This window comes from Saccopteryx leptura, chromosome 12 (genome assembly GCF_036850995.1).
Source record: "Saccopteryx leptura isolate mSacLep1 chromosome 12, mSacLep1_pri_phased_curated, whole genome shotgun sequence".
Taxonomy (NCBI): domain Eukaryota; kingdom Metazoa; phylum Chordata; class Mammalia; order Chiroptera; family Emballonuridae; genus Saccopteryx; species Saccopteryx leptura.
The window spans coordinates 12616161-12634611 of record NC_089514.1 but is presented as its reverse complement, the minus strand read 5'-3'; the positions used below and the strand labels follow the sequence as shown (position 1 = coordinate 12634611).

Sequence of the window (18451 nt, the reverse complement as noted above, 5' to 3'; positions counted from 1 at the left end):
TTGGTAGCACAGCACAACGGAAATAACTCTAAAAAGAGAAGTCATGAGCTATTATTTTAGTCCTATATTATTATATAGGCGACTATGAGCACAATGAAACATTTGGGTATCTTTGAGGATCCCAACACTGGAAAGAACAATACGTACTTGTAATTGTTTACTTCATCAAGCCCTCATTAAGACCCAGGAGAGTAAGGTTCACTTTCAAAAAAAAAAAATAATAACAATTATTTTTATTTTCATTATTTTTAGTCCGATTTTCTATGTCTCTAGATCCTATAAAGAGAAGTCAAGCATGGCCCTGCATTGCCACCCCAATAACAAATCACCACTTTCTTTCATCTTACTTTAACCAACCACAGTATTTTCCCACATCAGAAAAGCCTTCCCGTATAAAAGAGGCACTTCTGGACCGTGTGTGTGTGTATGTATCAATATAAGCCTGTTCGTGCCTTTGGGAGCCCGCGACGACACAGTCGGCTCACAGTCTCAGCCAGGTGCCCGGTTTCCGTCTGGACTCCTGACAAACTGTGTGGTCAGGAGTTAGAAATCAGAAACCCGGGAAAGGTGCAATGTGATGGACACAACCACCCCCAGTACCATAAATGTTATCACCATCGTTTAACACATAGTGCAGGAAATCCTGTTCTTTGCAGAAGAACTTCAAAGAACCACTTCTAGTTCTCCTGGGTAACATCTACTTTTTTCTTTGCTAACCCTGAGCACAGACACACACACACACACACACACACACACACACACACACACTTTCCTCCAGTAAAACCGCTAGTGGCACTTCATTTCTTTCCTGCCATCCTAAACCCCTTGTCCAGCTGACCACTCAAATTGCCCAGCTCTCTTAGGTTGAAGAGCAGTTTACAGAGGCCACTTACTTAGTCTGCTTTGCCCTGAACTTCCTCTTTCTGTTCTAGGTTCTGAATGTTTCCATTTTGGCCCCACCATGTGGATCAGCCCTTCTCGGCCTCTATGACGCCTCTCTTGTCCTGGTGACATTCTTTTCTAGGAGAAGTCACCTTTTAAGCCAGCCTTTAGCTTGCCTATTTTACCTTACTTTTCAATGTTAAACAAAGAAACTTGTATTCAGGTCATCAGAAATAAATGTTAGGTCCCTGAAGCAACTTGAGTAGTCTCATTTTTATTTTCCTTTACTAGTTTGTTCACTCAACGTATCGTTGACTCGACGCCTACTGTGCTCTAGCACCATGGGACAGCATTGTGGACACAAACATTCTACATTCTCTAGAGCAGCGGTTCTCAACCTGTGGGTCGCGACCCCGGCAGGGGTCGAACGACCAAAACACAGGGGTCGCCTAAAACCATCAGAAATACATATTTTATTTAAAAATGTATTGTATAATAAATATGTATTTTCCGATGGCTTTAGGCGACCCCTGTGTTTTGGTATGTATTTCCAATGGCTTTAGGCGACCCCTGTGTTTTGGTATGTATTTCCGATGGCTTTAGGGGACCCCTGTGTTTTGGTCGTTCGACCCCCGCCGGGGTCGCGACCCACAGGTTGAGAACCGCTGCTCTAGAGGCAAAGACAGTGAACAAACAAACAGAGATATTCAATCATTGGTCTGTATTCTGTGATTTCCTAAAATTGTTATGGATTGATTGTCTGGAAACACAGCAGAAGTTGTGACTCCTGCTCTTGTGTCACCCCATTGTCTATTCTAGTCCCCCATACTCCCCAGGCTGTTGGGCTTGGGTCATGAGTATCCAGATTATGATTTGGAAAAGTAGTAGTTTCCTGGGGGGGAAAAAATAGAGGCTGGCTTCTCTTAAAGGACTGAAAAAGAAAAAATAACCCAGTGTGCTTCTTCCAAGCAGAATGCCCAGCGGCTTGTCACTAAATCACAGTATTGTACACATACCACAGAAATCATTTTCAAATGCCGTATATATCATACCGAGTCACTGGATGTCCCTGATGTAAACCTCCCATCAGGGTGGCGGCAGAGTGATTAGTGAACTTCAAGGTATTTTCTTCTGCGCTTTTCCTCTTAGGGTGAATAGTTATTTTTCATCTTCTCAGGGTTGTAAGTTATAACAAGATGAATGAGCCGATGGCTTGCCAAAAGCCATAACTCTCTATTTAGTTGACATGACCATGTTCCCAATTTTGGCCTTTGAGAGCTTCAGAGTAGGATAAAACATTGACATTGACTTTTTCTGACCTTTCCCCTCTCTTTTCTCTGGGCAGAACATCTCGATGCATAATACGGTTGGTGGGGCCATGGCGGGGCCCGGAGCTCACCAGCTTGGCAGCACCCGGATGCCCAACCACGACACCAGCGTTGTGATTCAGCAAGCCATGCCGTCACCCCAGTCCAGCTCTGTCATCACACAAGCACCTTCCACCAACCGCCAGATTGGGTAAGGGACCCCCTCGACCGTCTCGGGGGCCTGGCTGGAACTCAGGGGACTTCTGGATGTTCTTCTTGTTTTTAGTGGTTGGATTGAATGAGACCGAAGTTGGTGTTCCTGGCTGGCGCGATGTTTTTGATGGGAGGAGGGAGAGAGAGATTCGCTGGTGGGTGCTGTTTGACCCTGACTTTGGACTTTGGGGACAGGGGGAAAGTTAAGTCATTCTGTGTTGTTGTGACTTACTTCAAACAAGATGTGTGAGTTGTGAGATGACTGGAGGAAACTCCATGGGTGTTATGACAACCACAGCATTGTTCTCGAGACAAATCCTTGAGGAATTGAAAAGAAGTTTCTTCCCCCTTTCTTGCTAGTCCATATTCCTTCTTGGAGTTTTCAAAAAAAAAACAAACAAAAAAAAAAACGAAGGAAGCTGGCCCTTGCTCTCTCATTTCGGTAAGAAGGTAATGCTGAGGCATTGGTAGAATTGGTAGGATAGTCGCAGACACTCTGTATTATGGGATGGAAAGAGTTCTCACTTCTGAGAGTTGTTGTGTGATAGATAGCTCAAGCCCCTTGCTACTCAGTGTGGTCGGAGGAGCGGCAGCGTGGGAGTTACCCAGGAGTTTCTTAGAAATGCAGAATCTTTGGCCCAACTTCCTCATCTCCAGAATGAGGATGGTGTCTCTTCTTTCCACCCTCCAAGAGCAGAGTGAAGAGGAAATAAAAAGATTTAAGAGCACTCAGGTTCTTAGGAAGAAAAGGTAACAACTTAAGCCAAAGAGCTATGATAAATGTCTACCGTAGCTGGATGCTGAAAACTGGTTGCGCTGTGTTCCCAGGGTTCTTTGTTTGAAGCAGGAAAGGGAGCCTGCTGGGTTTGGGATATGCATCCAAGTTTGGTTTGGATATTCAGTTAAATATCGTGTGTGACGAGTTAAGAAGAATGAAAAGCTGTAGCACGGTGTGTTAGTCCGTCTTTCCCCCTTTGTTTGTAATGCCTGTAAGATGCACACACCGAGAGTGAGCGCTGGGGATAGCGGAGGCTGTCCTCCTTCAAATGCTCTGGAAGGGGGACCTTGTCTCACGCTTCTCGACCTGTCGGGCTGGGTGGTGACTTGTGAAGAAGACCCATCTCAGCAAATGAGAGCTGTGGGCAATGACAATGCTGTGGGTTTGCCGTGGGTCCGTCTGGTTTCCCATTCAAGAAACAGAAAATTAATCCGGCCAATTGAATGCTCGGCTTTGTTTGAAGAAGCCAGCACTAAATTAGCAAGTGTCTCTGTTAAAAATTCCTTTTCTTCTCAGACGACTGTGGGAGAACAAGCCTGCAGCAGGAACCTATAATACAGTGAGAGAGGGCGGGGCGGCTTTGTCAGAGACAGACAGCACCCACATCTCCAGGGGCTCCTTCGCTCGAGGGCCTTGGCTTTGGGCGGACAATTCACAGTCAGGCCGGCTAATTATAATTATTTTATTTTTCTTTCAAGGGGAAAAAACATAAAATGTGCTCGAGTTTACTAGCAGTTTTACAGCATTCCTTCTCCCCTGGAGTTCTCCTGCCTCTCCCCAGCAGCCCCCAGCTACCCTCTCGGAGGCCCTGAGCGTTTGGCCATTGTTACTGCAATGCCGGTTTCTGTGAAACAATCTTTTAAGGGTTAGCACTAAATTCTAAGATGGGTGTTGACTCTGTCAATAATTTACCCAGCTGGCCCAGGGCTGTATACTTGGGTGACATTTCTGGGCTGTGTCACTATCCCTGGGTGGGTGGGGATATCTCCCTGGAAGTTGTGACCTCCTGACCCAATTCATTTTCACATTTATTCCCAGTCCTGGGGTGTTGTGTGTCTTCTTTCCTGGTGTGTTCTAGGACATAATTGTCACTTTTAGGACTCTGTGCCATTGCCAGACTTGGGGGAGGCGGCTTCTTTTCTTCAGATCCTTCCCTGTCGTGTTTACCATGTTGATTTCAACCCACACATCCTGTCATCTCCGTTTTCTCCATGTGACCCATTCAAAACTTTGCCCGGATGATCGTGGGGGCTCAGCAAGGAACAACCCGACCCATCTCGCCAGTGGATTCAGAGCGAAACTCTAGGTGGTAACATTTGGGGATGGTTGACTCTTTTATTTCTCTCAGCAAAGAGGAAATGAGTACTTATTTTAAAACATGAGTTCCCTCTGGAGACTGTGTCTTTAAATGAGCATTTGAAATTGCAGATAGGTTTTTTTTAGTTTGTATTTTTTTTTTTTTTTTGAGGCTGCACAGAACCATATTGTAGTAATATTCTGATTTTTATCACAACCTCAAATATTTAAGTGTCAAAATCTGGCCAAGCCACCTGCAAATGTTTGCCATGGCAACTGGCCAACAAAAACAGCAAACAGCAATGAAAGTCTTCATTCAGGCTTGGCGCTGAAGCTGCATCCAGCCAGAGGGGCTGGGACCCACCTGTGCCCACGCACAGAGCTCTTTTGCTGTGGCGAGTGGGTGCGCTCACGACTGGAGCCGTGTGGAGCGGGAGGGGCCGCCTGTCTCCCCCTCCCCCTCTCCCCTCCCCTCCCCTGCTTCCAGTGCTGGCTTCTGCTGCCCCCCTCCCTGTCCCTCCTTCACGCCGTGCCTCAGCTCAAAGGCTGGAAGACACAAGGGTCTGGGAAATGGGAGCAGTGTCGGTTCTCAGGGAAAACACGAGGGGCAAAGTCTGCCTCCTGGTGAGCATCCGATTTTCATACTTTCTGAGCAGGCACCGAACAAAAATAGGTGGAAATGCAAAAAAAAAAAAAAAAAAAAAATCCAAAGAACTAGGGTTGACAGGTAGATAAGCAACACGGGCCACTCTTGTCCCGCCCTTCCACACTCCGCCATGTGTGCCCTGTGCCCAGTTCTGTCCAAGGGGCGCTGTGATCCCCACAGAAACGGGAGGTGAGTATAAATATCCCAAATTGCACTTGTGTGGTTAGGCAGGCTAGAAAAACACACAGCACTGGAGAGTGTGGGAGGCATCCCCAAACTAGTGACTACTTGTATGTCGTCGAACTGGCAGACGCTCTGTCGGGAAGGGTGTCTTGGGGCTGATTGATGGTAGCATTTTCGGAGATAAGTTTTCCAGATGGAAATAAAAAAAAAATAAAATAAAGAGTGAGGCATGGGCTGTGGGAGACAAGTGAGACAGAAAACAAGCATGTGTTAAATATAGATGAAATCGATTCAGCCTTGGACCAAATATGTGGCAGATTCCAAAATCTCTACTCTAGTCATTTGTATTAGATATCATGTAACAGGCTCATTAATTCCAGATCAAGCCGGCAAAGCCTGGGGAGCTGATGAGCAGGTAGTGATAGCGTGAACTCCCTCCCCCTCCCGCCCCCTCTCCCTGTGTCACTGTCTCCTCTCACATGAGACATTTTTGTAGGAGCCAGTAATCAGTTGAGATGGTGGCTATGATCTTGATAAATCTCAGCTTTCCTGAAGACGTCTTTTTCTCTTTTGGAGTAAACGATAGTGGATAATTCATGACCAGTAATTCTTCGGGAGGGCGCTGAGGTTAATATGGGGTGTGGAGTTCTGCAAGAGTAGATGTCATCACCAAGTTCTGACAGGGTCGGGGAGGCACTGCCAAGATACGTCACAGAGTTTCTCTCTGGATTTAACATCTAAAAATGTAATCATCTGTACACATCGAACAAATACATATATATATAAGCTGGTTAGCTTATTGGTGAAAATTAGTTGGCAGCAATTGTTTACAATGGGAGCGTGATTCGTCTAACACTGGGATATACAAATGTTTCTTACGGAGACTGATTCTTGGAAAAAAGATATCTGGCCCATTGTGGAATAGTCTAGTTAACATGCCGGGAAACTGGGAAATATGTTCAACAGCATGCATATGTGAAGCCATGTATGCCTGGAAACCTCCCTGATTTTATACCGGGTTTCCTGGGACAGGCATGGCCATGGGGTGTGTGGGCGCATTAGCTCTGTGGTCGTAAGCTCTTTTCGCGTGGGGCTGTAGCTAGACCCTATAGAGTTGATACTTAGCCAAAAGTTTCTATAAAATATTGTAGAAGCAAATCTTGTTTTATGAAAAAAATAAAAATAAAAAGGAGCAGATACTCGTCATAAATTGTACCTTCTCTCACCCTTTCTCTGCCCCCTTCTGTCTTTCCTCTTCGCAATCCCTGACCTCGTCGGCCACACAGATACCAGGTGGAGCTCAATGGACATGACCAAGGGGAATAGGAGTAATAATAATAACAATAATAATAATAATAATGAAAAACTTACTACATCTTAGAACTTGCTGGTGTTGAAAGCAGCGGCCCCTTTCCTACCACCGAGAGTGGTGCGGCTTTGTTGCACGAGGTAGTGTTGCTGCTTGAAGTGTCCATCAAGATGGGGAGGTTCATTGGTTCAAGGGCTGCTGTGTCATTGTTGCTCTGAAAATACAAACAAACAAACAACCGAAAGAATGGAGAGAAGTCAGCCAGTGAGGCCACCACAGTTTACAGAAGACTTAAATGATACTAAGCAGTGCAGAGTGGAGGAATGCGCTTGCTCTGTGAGCGCATAGCTGTGTAAGTCCATGATTAAGAGTTTTCTTACACTCTCCAAGCCAACCGAGCATGATTAAGACTGCCTACCATAGGACAGCTGTCACTGTCCCCCGCAAGCTGATGCAAGGGACATCCAGGCCACCTCCCCCCCCTCCCCCGCAGAGGCAGCAGGCCAGCGGGTCTCAGGTTATCACGGGCCCTTCCCCTTCCCCAGGACAGCCTGGAGGCCCCCCCTGGAGTAATTCAGACCAGAAGCCATTATTTCCTGCTTTGTGTTTTGCTGAATATCACGGCTATGAACATTGCTTTATTGTTAGAAAGTTGCTGGAGCTTTCACAGCCCTGAGAACATTTACGAGGGCCCTTCGGGGGAGATGCTTTCTGGGAGGGTTGATGGATTTAACCATATGGCTCCCGTTAAATCCCATGCAGAGCCCTGAGAAATTACCTCTGACAAGGGGGCCAGCAGCCTTCCACTCACAGAGTTTTATGTGTGGAACGAAACATTAAGTACTGATACTTGAGGAAATATAGGGTTTCTTAACATTCAAAAGTTGTAATACCACATGGTATTGCGGCCAGATGAAGGGGGCAGAGCCGCACAGCAGAGCCTAGCTGGGCGCGCGCTCCGGGGAGCAGGAACGCGCGGCTGCTCTGGGCGGAGCCAGAGCCGGGCTGGGGGCCTCGGGTCTCCCAAGCCTGGGTCGAGGCATCCCGGCCCCTCCCGCACCTGCAGCGCAGCCGGCTGGTGTCTTAGTCAGCTCGGTCTGCTAGAAAAAAAATGCCCCAGACCCGGTGGCTTCAACAGCAGACATCTATTTCTCACAGTTCTGATGGCCGGAAAGTCCAAGGTTGAGGTGCTGGCAGATTCAGTATTTGGTGTGGAACCTCGTCCTCCCTTATAGATGGCTGTTCTCTCCTTGTGTGTGTGCTCACCTAATTGTGTGTGTGTGTGTGTGTGTAAAGCGAGAATAAATATTTATATATGTGCTCTGGTGTCTGTTCCTCTTCTTACAAGGACACTAATCCCATTATGGGAGCTCCACCCTCATGACCTCATCTAAACCTAATTACTTTCCAAAGCCCCCCCCCCCCCCCCTTCTAATACCATCACATGGGGCTTAGGGCTTCAGCCTATGAGTTAGGTGGGAGGGGCACACAAACATTCACTCCCTAACAGCTAGTCTGCTTGGGAGAGAAAACTGGAGGTCATTTCCCAATGGCTCAAACTTTTTGTTAGAAAAAATTCCTTGATTAGCAGGCTGATACTGAAGGGAAGGAAGGAAGGAAACGAACACTTTTCCAACATCGACTACATACCAGGCACTGATCTAGTTTTGCATGTTGTTTCCTGCAATTCTCCAAGAGCCTAGAAAGGCAGACATTATATACTTGTTTTATTGCCCAAAGAAGGGAAGTGGCTTTTTCGAAGTCATTCTGTCTGAGTGTTGAACACAGGGCTGTAGGACTCCAAAGCACATGTTTTCCCTGTGCTCCTGCCCACAGCCACGCCAGTGCCATGGAAGACACGTGAGCATGTCTGGCCACTCGGGAGGATCATCTGCGCACAGGAGCTGGCTAATGCTCCATGTATCTGGTTACAGTGCGAGAGCGTCTGGCTGTCACACACCTGTGGGGTGGTCAAGGGCAGAGGTGGACACTCTGAGTTGCCAGCAGCTGCCTCAGTCCTTCAGGAGAAATATATCCGAGCTCCCTGGCCCTCAGAAGGGAGCTCGGGGCTGTCTTGAGCATGTGAATACAGAGAGTGCACCTGCACCTGGGAGATCTTCTGGCCAGATTCTCTCATTTTTGAGAAAACCAGAGTCACAGCAGAGAGTGAGTGCCCTCTCTGCTCCACATTTGGCTTCTTGGTTTGCACAAGGACCCCTGTGCCCTGCCAGGTGAAGTGTGACTTCTAGACTTATTCATACTCTGGGTAGGCAACTCTGCCTGTGATCTCCTCTTGGAGGAAGATTTTATCTTAGAAACACAAGTCCTGCTTATAAAGTTCCAGAATCTTCCATACAAGTGTTTCTGTACATAACCTTCCACACGGACTTTAGAACAGATAAGCACAGATGAGGGTCTGCTTCTAGAGCAGACAGCCCATGCTTATTTAGTTTGTGCTTATTGTAAATCTTGACACTGATTCTTCTCTGAAGCATATTGAAAAAACACACCCGGAAAACAAGAGCTTACTCAGAGCCAAACCATGTCAGGTCAGAGCAGCGTCTTGGAAAAAATAGAGGTCATGGGTTTAGGTTAGTCCAGGCTCTGTCATTTAAAAGGTTTATAACGTAGGGTCAAGTACTCAACTTGTCTAGGCCTCCGTTCCTTTATCTATACACGAAAGGGTTCACTAGCTGATCACAAGTCCGTCCCAGCAATAGAATCCTCATTAGATCTTTTTTTTTTCTGTCTCAGGTTTATTTTCTCTTTTGGTTTGTTTTCTCCCAAGAGCTGAGTTTTGTAGGAGTTTCTAGATGATCTGGGCTCCAGAATGTGTTCGCCTCCCCAGTGGATGGGACAGCGCAGGGGTTGGGAATGCTGGGGAAAACGAAGCCAGTCAGAGAGGGGTCCCCACATAGAAGCCAGAGAGACCTGACTTCCAGGCTCAGCTCCTCTGTGTATATCAACAACTTCATAATTCTGTGGAACATACCCATTTTACAGTTGAGTAAAGTGAGGTTCAGAGGCAAGTGCCTTGCCCTGGGTCATAATGATAATGGTATGAGCCAGAACTAGAAGCCAGGCCATTAACACCACATTCTCTCACGCGTCTAAATGAATGTGACTTCCCCGAGTTTTGGTCTCCTCACCTGTGAAATGAGAGGTAGCTCCACAAGATCCTCCAAGTCCTATCCAGCACTAAAAAGCTAGAAATTTTCATAAAAAGTTTAATTCTGAAAACTGCTTGGTGAGACGAGGTCTTTGTGGGCTCAGTTCTGCACGCGTGACCCCATATAGTTCCCTCCTTTGACTGATCTCACCAAGAAATATTTCTTTGATGCTCACTTTGCCCACAGTGGCTTTTGTTGGGGATGTAACTACAAAAACACCGGAAACAGGAGCACAATAGTAAAAGATGCAAAATAAGTCCAGTGCAAGGAATGTGGACAATGATCTTGCCAGACAACTCCATGGGGACATGCAGTTCACTGTCTTCTATCCTGGCATCATCATCATCCTCATCCTCATCCTCATCATCATCATTATTATTGGGGTTACTTTGTGGAAGACCAGAAACACAGAACTTTAGCTTACATCAATATTTAGTGTTTTCCTAGGGTTAAGCCTTGGAAAAGGTGCCATAGAATTAAACACTGAGGGCTGAGAGTATACATTTCCCATAATACAAAGTGCAGTAATTAATCGCACCTTTCTGTACTTGTCATAGTTCCTGCATGGGGATTGGCTCAGTAACTTCTGTTTCTAAGGACACATTTCGAGGACACAAGCATAAATGCCTAGCTGCTGGCTCACCAATGTAGGTTTACATGGCTCACAGCATGGTGTTTTGAGAGAGAGAGTCCCAGGACTAAGTGTAACCATTTCTTAAAGAATGCCAAGAGTGGTATTAACATGGAAAAATGATTAGTGCGTTCAGTGCTCTGCAAGGTGAGCGTGTCTGGAGAAATGAACTTGACACAGCTGAGCTGGTCCTTTGGAACAGGGAGTACCCTTTGCTCTTTTGAAGACTGAGAATGTTTAAGTAACACAGCAGTATCCCAGTGGGCATTTCTGATCATCTGTAGCTTCCATTGTCTTAAAGGCTGTATGTCTCATAAAATGTAAATAACTCTGTATGACCTGATTGACAAGTAGGTTTTGCGTTAAGTGAGAAGGGCTGTTTTAGGAATTTGCAGATGGGCCATGGTGCCCGTTCCATACGCCATGTATTCATATAACTGGACATTTTGGGAGTCATAGATCATTGATTCAACAGGTTCTCTCATGTGCTTTTCAATTATATTAGACCAAATGGATTTTCTTCTGTACCATCACTTTTTATATTCTCTCTTATGAGGATTTAGTTGAAGGTTATACAAACTCTATGGACAGAACTCTATTTTACCTTTGGTTGGGTGAGAATAGCACATGCACCATCAATCTGGTCTTGCATTTGGGATGTAAAGGCAATCCTTGATCAGGGAACCCAGTTTCAATGAAGCAGTGCAAAGCCACTGACTGAGAGATGTAAAGTTATGGCTGGAGATTCTGTCTCGGCCACTCCAAAGCTCTGGGACTTTAAACAGGCCCTTTGACCCAACGGGGCCCTACTTTCCCCTCTTAGAAAAAGAAAGAGTGAAACTATAATAGATTATTGAGTCAGTGCCCTCTTGTAGCTTTAGGGACAAAGTTGTTTCATATTCGTGACTCACCACACACTGCTATGCTAGGCTGATATGAATTATAGAAGAAGAAATTCCATAAAACAGATATATTCACATTCAGCAGGATATCCAGTAATCTATTTGCCAAGTATGTTGTGCTTTTGGTAAAGATCAACATAAAATTCTTGTAGAGTAATAAACATTCTTAATGGCACCAGACACATTTAAAAGAATTTGGAGTTTTATGGTTTTCCCCCCTTTGGCAAAGTGTATTTTGGCTGGTGAATAGGCCGGTAAAGTCTGTAAAATGATAGGACCCTTGTGAGTGTGGGGTAGAGACAGGCCGGAATGTGCTTGAGTTGCTTTTGCAGGGGTGCAGATCTTTGCAGAGAACAGATGGCTCCAAGCATCTTTGAAATACCAGAAATGACTTCCTGAATAACCATATACCCATCAGATACTGGTTCAGATATGGTCATTCACAAGCCAAAGGCACAGCACTTAACAACTGACCTCCAGTCGGTTCTTTTCAGTCCGTAGAAGCCGTAAACATGTTCTACACAGATAATCATAACGATAACGGCAACAACAAACATGCTCCCCCAAGTTACCAAGCTAATGAACACTTGTCAAACACAAAATGTGATTCTCAGAACTTGTCTGGGCTGGAGCCCAAGCCTGTGGCAGACTCCTGGGGATCCCTGCGTAGTGTGATGTTTCCCTCACTTTTCCCAACATCTTGCTCAATTTCGTACCTGGAGAAGCAGTAGAGTATTTGATTAATGGAAAATAGAGGCTGCTTCCACTTTAGTATTTTTTGAGTAGCAAGAGCGTAGCCATTTTGATGCAACTGCAAACTTGGTGAAACCGAAGTCTAACTCTAACGTTTTTCTCTAGCCTGTGTTGAGTCAGGCTATATTGTTAATGACAAAACTAATAAAAAAATGCAGCTTTAGAAATGCACATTCCAAATTATAGGTTCTCTAAAACACTGAAAGAATGAATTTAAAAAAGCGATCCAAACTAAACTGTGTACTGTTAAAGAAGACTGGAGAATTTTAACATCAGCATCCAAATGAAAATTGTCCCGTGTGTGTGTGTGTGTGTGTGTGTGTGTACGCGCGCGCGCGCATTTCATAATATTTTGCGTTACTAAAACATGATTTAGGCCATTTGACATGTATATAACCTTATTCAAAACTCTTGAAGAATTTTTCCAGATGCATTCTACATAGCATGGTTTTCATAATGCCCTGAATGTCCCTTATAATTTCCCTCTTACATGACAATAAACTATACCAGCACCTGGGAACCACTTTTAAAGAACAGTTGTATTGACCGACAAGCATAAAAAGGTTAAAAACAAAACAAACAAAACAAAGCAAAAAAAACTCTTAACTCTTGTAGATTCAGATTAGCCCCCTAATGAAATTAGCCCCTTCAATTTTCATAAAATTGAAGTAATTCCTCATTATCTAGAAAATGACCATTTGGTTGATGGATGACGTTTTCAGAAGGAGCTACTTTTTATTTCTCTGACACTTTGGCATCATTGGTATGTGAGGGGAGATATCTAAGTGCTAATGCTGATGTCCCTGGAGGGTGGCGACAGCCAAATCCTGGAGTGGGGGAGGGGCAGCGGCTCAGGTGGAGGGTGACTATTTCAGAGAAGATGATCCCTGATGTGACACCGGCTGCCAGCTTGGGACTTTACCAAGGGAGGCTTTGATGTCCTGGGAAATCTTGATTGACAGCTGCAGTGGAATAAGGGTGGGAGGGCACTCATCTGACTTTCTGTCCTTCCTTTGTCCCTCCTTCCCTCTCTCTTTTCTTTCTATCTCTCCGAGAAAGAAGGGAGGAATGCGTCAAATTATTCATGTCTGTCATTTTGCCATGGCTCTGGCTAAAAGTCTGGAATTGGAGAAAGTATGAAACTTTTAACTAAAAAGAACATGAGAGGTGGGTGTGTGTATGAGTGAGTGTGTGTGTATGTGTGTGTGTGTGTCTCTGTGTATGTGTCTGTGTGTGTGTGGTGTCAGTTACTATACATGTCCCAATCCCTCTCATTGTACGGATAGTTGCTATTTATTTAATTTACCTCTGTAGTCATGCTCTTTGCAGGGAACCAGAGGAGTGAGTTTGTCCAGATCTCTCCTGGTAAATATGTGTGTTTCTGTGTGTTTCTGTGGGGGAGAGAAAGAGCTTAAAAAAAAAATGTGTGTGAAACTTTGGCTGTCCCACTGAAGCCACAGACAGCCAACCTTATATTGGGTCCACCGCATTCCATAATTATTATTGCCATTAGGAATAATTATTATTTGCCTCGTTTAGTTGGCAGTTTGGAGCCTGCCTGAGACAGAGGCTTCTCACAGGAGCCGCGGAACACAAAGGACCGAGCACTCACCCTCAAGTGCTTCAACATGTTTGGACGACATCCCCTCTTGGTTCACTGCCTTGGGTTTCCTACACACTGAGCTTCAAGCTGAATGAAAGGTTCATCAGATACAAAACCAGCATGAATGAGCGCTGGCGCTTGGAGGGCTTTTCTGATTGGATGCCGGCATTCTTAGCTTTTCTCAGTCTGGAGATGAGAGTTCTTTTCATGCTGCTGCGTTCCTTTAATTAAAAATAGAGAAATAAATAACAAGGTGGGTCTTGAGTGAGAGGCTGGGCTTGAAAGGGCAGGAGAGGGAGCTGGAGAACAGGAGGAGTATTTTGTGGCCGAGCTGTGAGGTTATTCAGACTATTTGCAACTGTAGCGGTGGGGTTATTCAGAAGGGAGACTATTTGCAACTGTAACTTTATGATTTCCTGGCTCACTTGCTTCCTTGCACACACAGGGCCTCTCCAGGCTCCAGATTCTGCATGGTTTCTTCTCCTCTTTGCCTTGTCACTTTGAAGTAACCGCACAGGCAGCCCCACACCCTTATTGGGGACCTCAGGTAGAATGCGGCCAGGTGTCTTGAACCGTGGAGTGCTTGCGGCAGAAGCTGGGCCTGGCAAAAAGGCTCACCGAGTCATTACAGGGAAGAGAGCACGACAGGGTAGTCTTCCCAGATGTATTATTGTTCCCATAAGACTTCGTTGGCTCCTTGCCAAGGGCTGTACCAGTCGCTGTACCAGTTTAAGCCTGTGGGTGCTTAAACAGAAGAGCACACACCCTTAAGTGTGGGTGTCTGTCCCCTCCCCTTAACCTCTTCCTCCCGGGATGGGTGTTTGTAGTAAAAGCTGCTGAATCAGAAGAAGGAAAGGAAAGACCCAACAGCTTGCAGTGGGCGCATTCAGACCCAGCACAGTGAATGTCAATTTTGTGTCCACAGACACCCAATCTGTCCTCCATCCCAAAGCCAGTGAGATTCTAGACAGGGTCAGCGCAACCCATGTGCCATTGCCGGGTCTGAAGGGAGACCCCGTGTCTGTGTGACAAACATGGAATGGAGGCAGCTATGTACACACCTTCTCCCAGGTGTGATGTCCAGATAGGGTGGGCAACAAAGATCATTGAAAAGTGACTTCTTTTACTATTACACTATCATTAAACGGGCTCCTTGGGTGAAGGCCCTGTATAAATAAATAAGAAACAAGCGAAAGTTTCACTGTAGCGGTTTCCAGGAATCTGTGGTCCGGGGTGGGATATGGAGGAGCCTGTCTTCCGGCAAGACTGTGTGAGCACAGAACTGTGTCTTTTCATCTTCCACTTGTTCTAGGGACATAAGGGACAGGCCAAGGAGATGGCCTCTATCGCCATGTCATTTAAGAAAGGTGGAACCTTAATTTGTTCATTTTCCATGGTAACCTTCGCAAGGAAGCATGTTTGCAGAAAGCCCTGTGGGGTGGATCGTTCATTGCAGTCCCTAACCATCACTGTTCCCTTTCTCATCCAGAGATCCTGTTGTCCTGAGTCATTTTTCGTCTACCGATAGGAAGTGTTTGTTTTAATGGTACTTCTATAGAAAGCACTTGATCCTTCACGTTTCCATAACGGATTGCTCTGGAGAGCTGCGGGTTTTCCAAAGTCTAATTGGTATATTGGTTTCTATAGTGATGGGCCTGATGTTTCTTCTATTAAAAGCTGTCTCTCCATTAATTGACTTAATTTTAGGCCTTTTTTCCTGTTGTCAAGCCATGAAAAGAGCTGGCAAATTCTGTGAATTGTCCCGGAATGAGGTGTGTGTGGTGAGTTTGGGAGGAGCTGCCCCGCGGAACTGGGTACTGTCAGGGCCCAGAGTCACATCAGATGGCAGAGCTTAAGGGAGGAGCAGTGACATCACAGTCTGGCAGATGACAACACTGGGGAAGCAGTTATTTTCTCAGCTGCGCAGGAAAGTCCCGACCGCCTGGTGTCAGAGACGAGCAGGTAGACCCCAGCACGTGACAGGGTGGTGCGCATGTGCCATGCTACACAGACGGACCGTTAGAGCGAGGACAGGTCGAGCCCGCTAACCTGGCCTCCGCAGAGCCTGCGTGGGGGCCACGTGGGGACCGGGCCGCAGGGCAGCCTGTCCGCCAGCTTGGCCTCCCCCAGAGCACGACTTGATTTCATTGAGTTTCCACATAAGCATTTCTTCGAAGAAAGAGTTCTCCAGCGAGGGAAACGTTTGCAAACCTCAGAGTCAGGAGCTGCTTTCCTGTCCACGGACTGTGAGGGAAACACTGAACTCTCGGGCAGGCTCAGGGAGGCGCCATCTGGAAGACCCGCTTCCCGCTGAGCCAGCGACAGCGACGCCGTCACCGCGGTGGCGGCGGCCGGGAAATGCGCTCGGCAACGCGAGCTGAGCTGAGGTTTCCGAAGTGACGGGCGTTTCTGGGGACGAACACCTGCGAGGACTTTTAGCAGGGGAGTGGGAGGGGAGAAAATTGTAAAGAGAAAGACGAGAGACGTCAGGACTGCACGGAAATCTGCGTTTTCATCTCCCGGGGAAAAGTAGAAAGCAAGCGCAGAGGGTAGTGTGTGGTTTCCGTTCACTCCATGGACACGATCCACTGACACTTCTGCTCCCGGGCCGGAGGCCCCGAGACCCAGGCGGGCCAGGGGGCAGCGTCCTCAGACTGAGAATCCTGGCGCCGTAGCCCCCCGCCCCTTCGGTCTGCAGTCTTCCTCTCTCGGTTTGGTTAGCTCTCCAGATTTCGCTACTGTTTGTCTCTCTCTTTACAGTGTCTCCCCTCCCACAGTCCAGCCCGAACGCTGCCTCTCTGCACGCACACCTGGAGGGACGGTGTGCCTGCTTCCTCGGAAGCCTCCTCCCCAGCGCGAAGCCCCGGGGACAGCCCCTCGCTCCTTCCTCCTTCCCAGCCTCGGCAGGTCCTGTCTTACAGGCAAGACTCAGGGGTTTCCATCTTCAACTACTGTACGATGTTGTTGGGAGTCGAATTGCACCCCCCAAAAAAATATGCTGAAGTCACAACCCTGCTACCTCTGAATGTTACCTTGCTTGGAATCGGAATGAGGTCATACTGGATAAGGGCGGACCTTACACCCAATGATCGGTGTCCTTCCGAGAAGGCCAGGCGATGGCAAAGACAGAGGTTGGAGTGGTGCATCTTCAAGCCAAGGAAAGACAAGGTTCACCAGCACCCGCCCAGAGCCGGGGGTCGGGGGTGGGGTCCCTCCTCAGAGCTTCCAGAAGGAACCACCCTGCCAGCACCTCGCTTTCAGACTTCTAACATCCAGAACTTGGAGACAATAAATTTCTGTTGTTTTTCAATCAGTCAGTTTGTGGCAATTAGTTATGACAGTCCTAGGAAGCTAATACACGTGTCTTCATATAATTAGGGAATTAATTTTAATTGTGATTGATTAAAAAAAAACCCCATACAACTATTACTCCATTCTCCTTTTATTCAACTGGAACAGAAAGGCAGATTAAAACATTAAAGAGAAAAAAAGTTAACTAAGAATAAAAATACAACTACTCTTTGGAGAACGGCTATCTTGTTGGAGTTGGGAACCGTTTGCTGGGTTACCCCTCATTCTGCATTGGTAGAGAAAGGAGGCAAAGAGGCGCCGGCTCTAGGTCAACACATCTGCCTTCGGATGAAAGGTGTTGTTAGAGGTTTACCTGGTCTGAAAACCTAGACTGCCATAAAAACCCACTTGGGGGCGAACGGGGGAGAGCATGGCTTTTCAGCCAGGCGGGCTCTGCTCGCTGGTGTCCGCTGGGTTCTACAGCGCGCGGTTTTTTGTTGGGGAAGCTGTCTAACCTATAATCTACGGCGAATGCAGGATCAGCACCGCATGTCGGTAGGGGAGCTCTTGACCTCAGCCTTCCAGAAGGTTTTTAGCAGCTAAGGACATTTCCTGAACATTGAAGGCCAGGGCGCCAGCAACTGGTCTGAGTAAGGACAGTCCAGGGGATGGCTTTTCATTTGGTTTTGCCATGTGTGTGTGCATGTGTGAGTGTGTGTGAGTGTGTGTGTGTGTGTGTGTGTGTTTCTTCAGACCCTGAACTTAATCACCAAGAGATTACTTTTCGGTGGTGCCTAATTCCTTTCAGTCCCTCCGCCTGCGGCCTGGTGCTCATTTTCATGACTGATCAGGGCTGGAGCTGCTGTTCTCCTAATACACGTTTGGAACAAGGAAGTAGCTTACTTATGTGGTAGCACTGTTCTTTTGATCTGTTAACTTCTCTTAATTCTTTTTGAAGCATCCTTCTGCCTCCTTTTCTGGCTCTGAGTGATTTAAAGGAAAGGCCCTGGAGTTTACAGGCTCTGAGAAACCTAATGCTCTGGGAAACCCCATAAAGCCCACCACCAGAATTGTGTTGGGGGGCGCGGGGCTCCGAGATGGCCACCCAGAGCGAGGGCCCGCTCGGGTGACAAGAGCCAGCTGACATGACCTGTGTGAAGCCACCCCTGAGGAACGGTTTGTAGGCTGCTCAACCCTGTGGAGGTGGGACTAAACTGAGCCCTACTCAAACAGGAGAAAACTTCCTACTTCCACTCAGGGAAGTGTGTTCACCCTTCAGATCCAAGAGATACGAAGGGTTTTTTATTGCACCTCCCCCCCCCCCCCCAGCCCCTTAGTTTGAATAATCCTATCTTAGGAACCGTGAGCATTTTGGCTCCAGAGTGATCCTAAGTTTTCTTTTATCAATGGGCTCCTCAAAGCATCGCATCCCCTTGATTCCCTTAATATTTTAAGGGAACCAGAGAAGGGAAGCATCCCCCCCCCCC

The 18451-nt window shown here is 46.8% G+C and overlaps 1 protein-coding gene across 2 annotated transcripts in view; it reads left to right on the top strand.

Annotated features, from left to right (window-relative positions):
• Positions 1-18451, top strand: part of CREB5 (cAMP responsive element binding protein 5) — a 407936-nt gene that overhangs the window by 157726 nt on the left and 231759 nt on the right. For both annotated transcript variants that reach the window (XM_066354151.1, XM_066354152.1), the window contains exon 5: positions 2228-2400. In XM_066354151.1, the coding sequence (XP_066210248.1) occupies positions 2228-2400 (173 nt within the window). The remainder of the gene's footprint in view (positions 1-2227; positions 2401-18451) is intronic.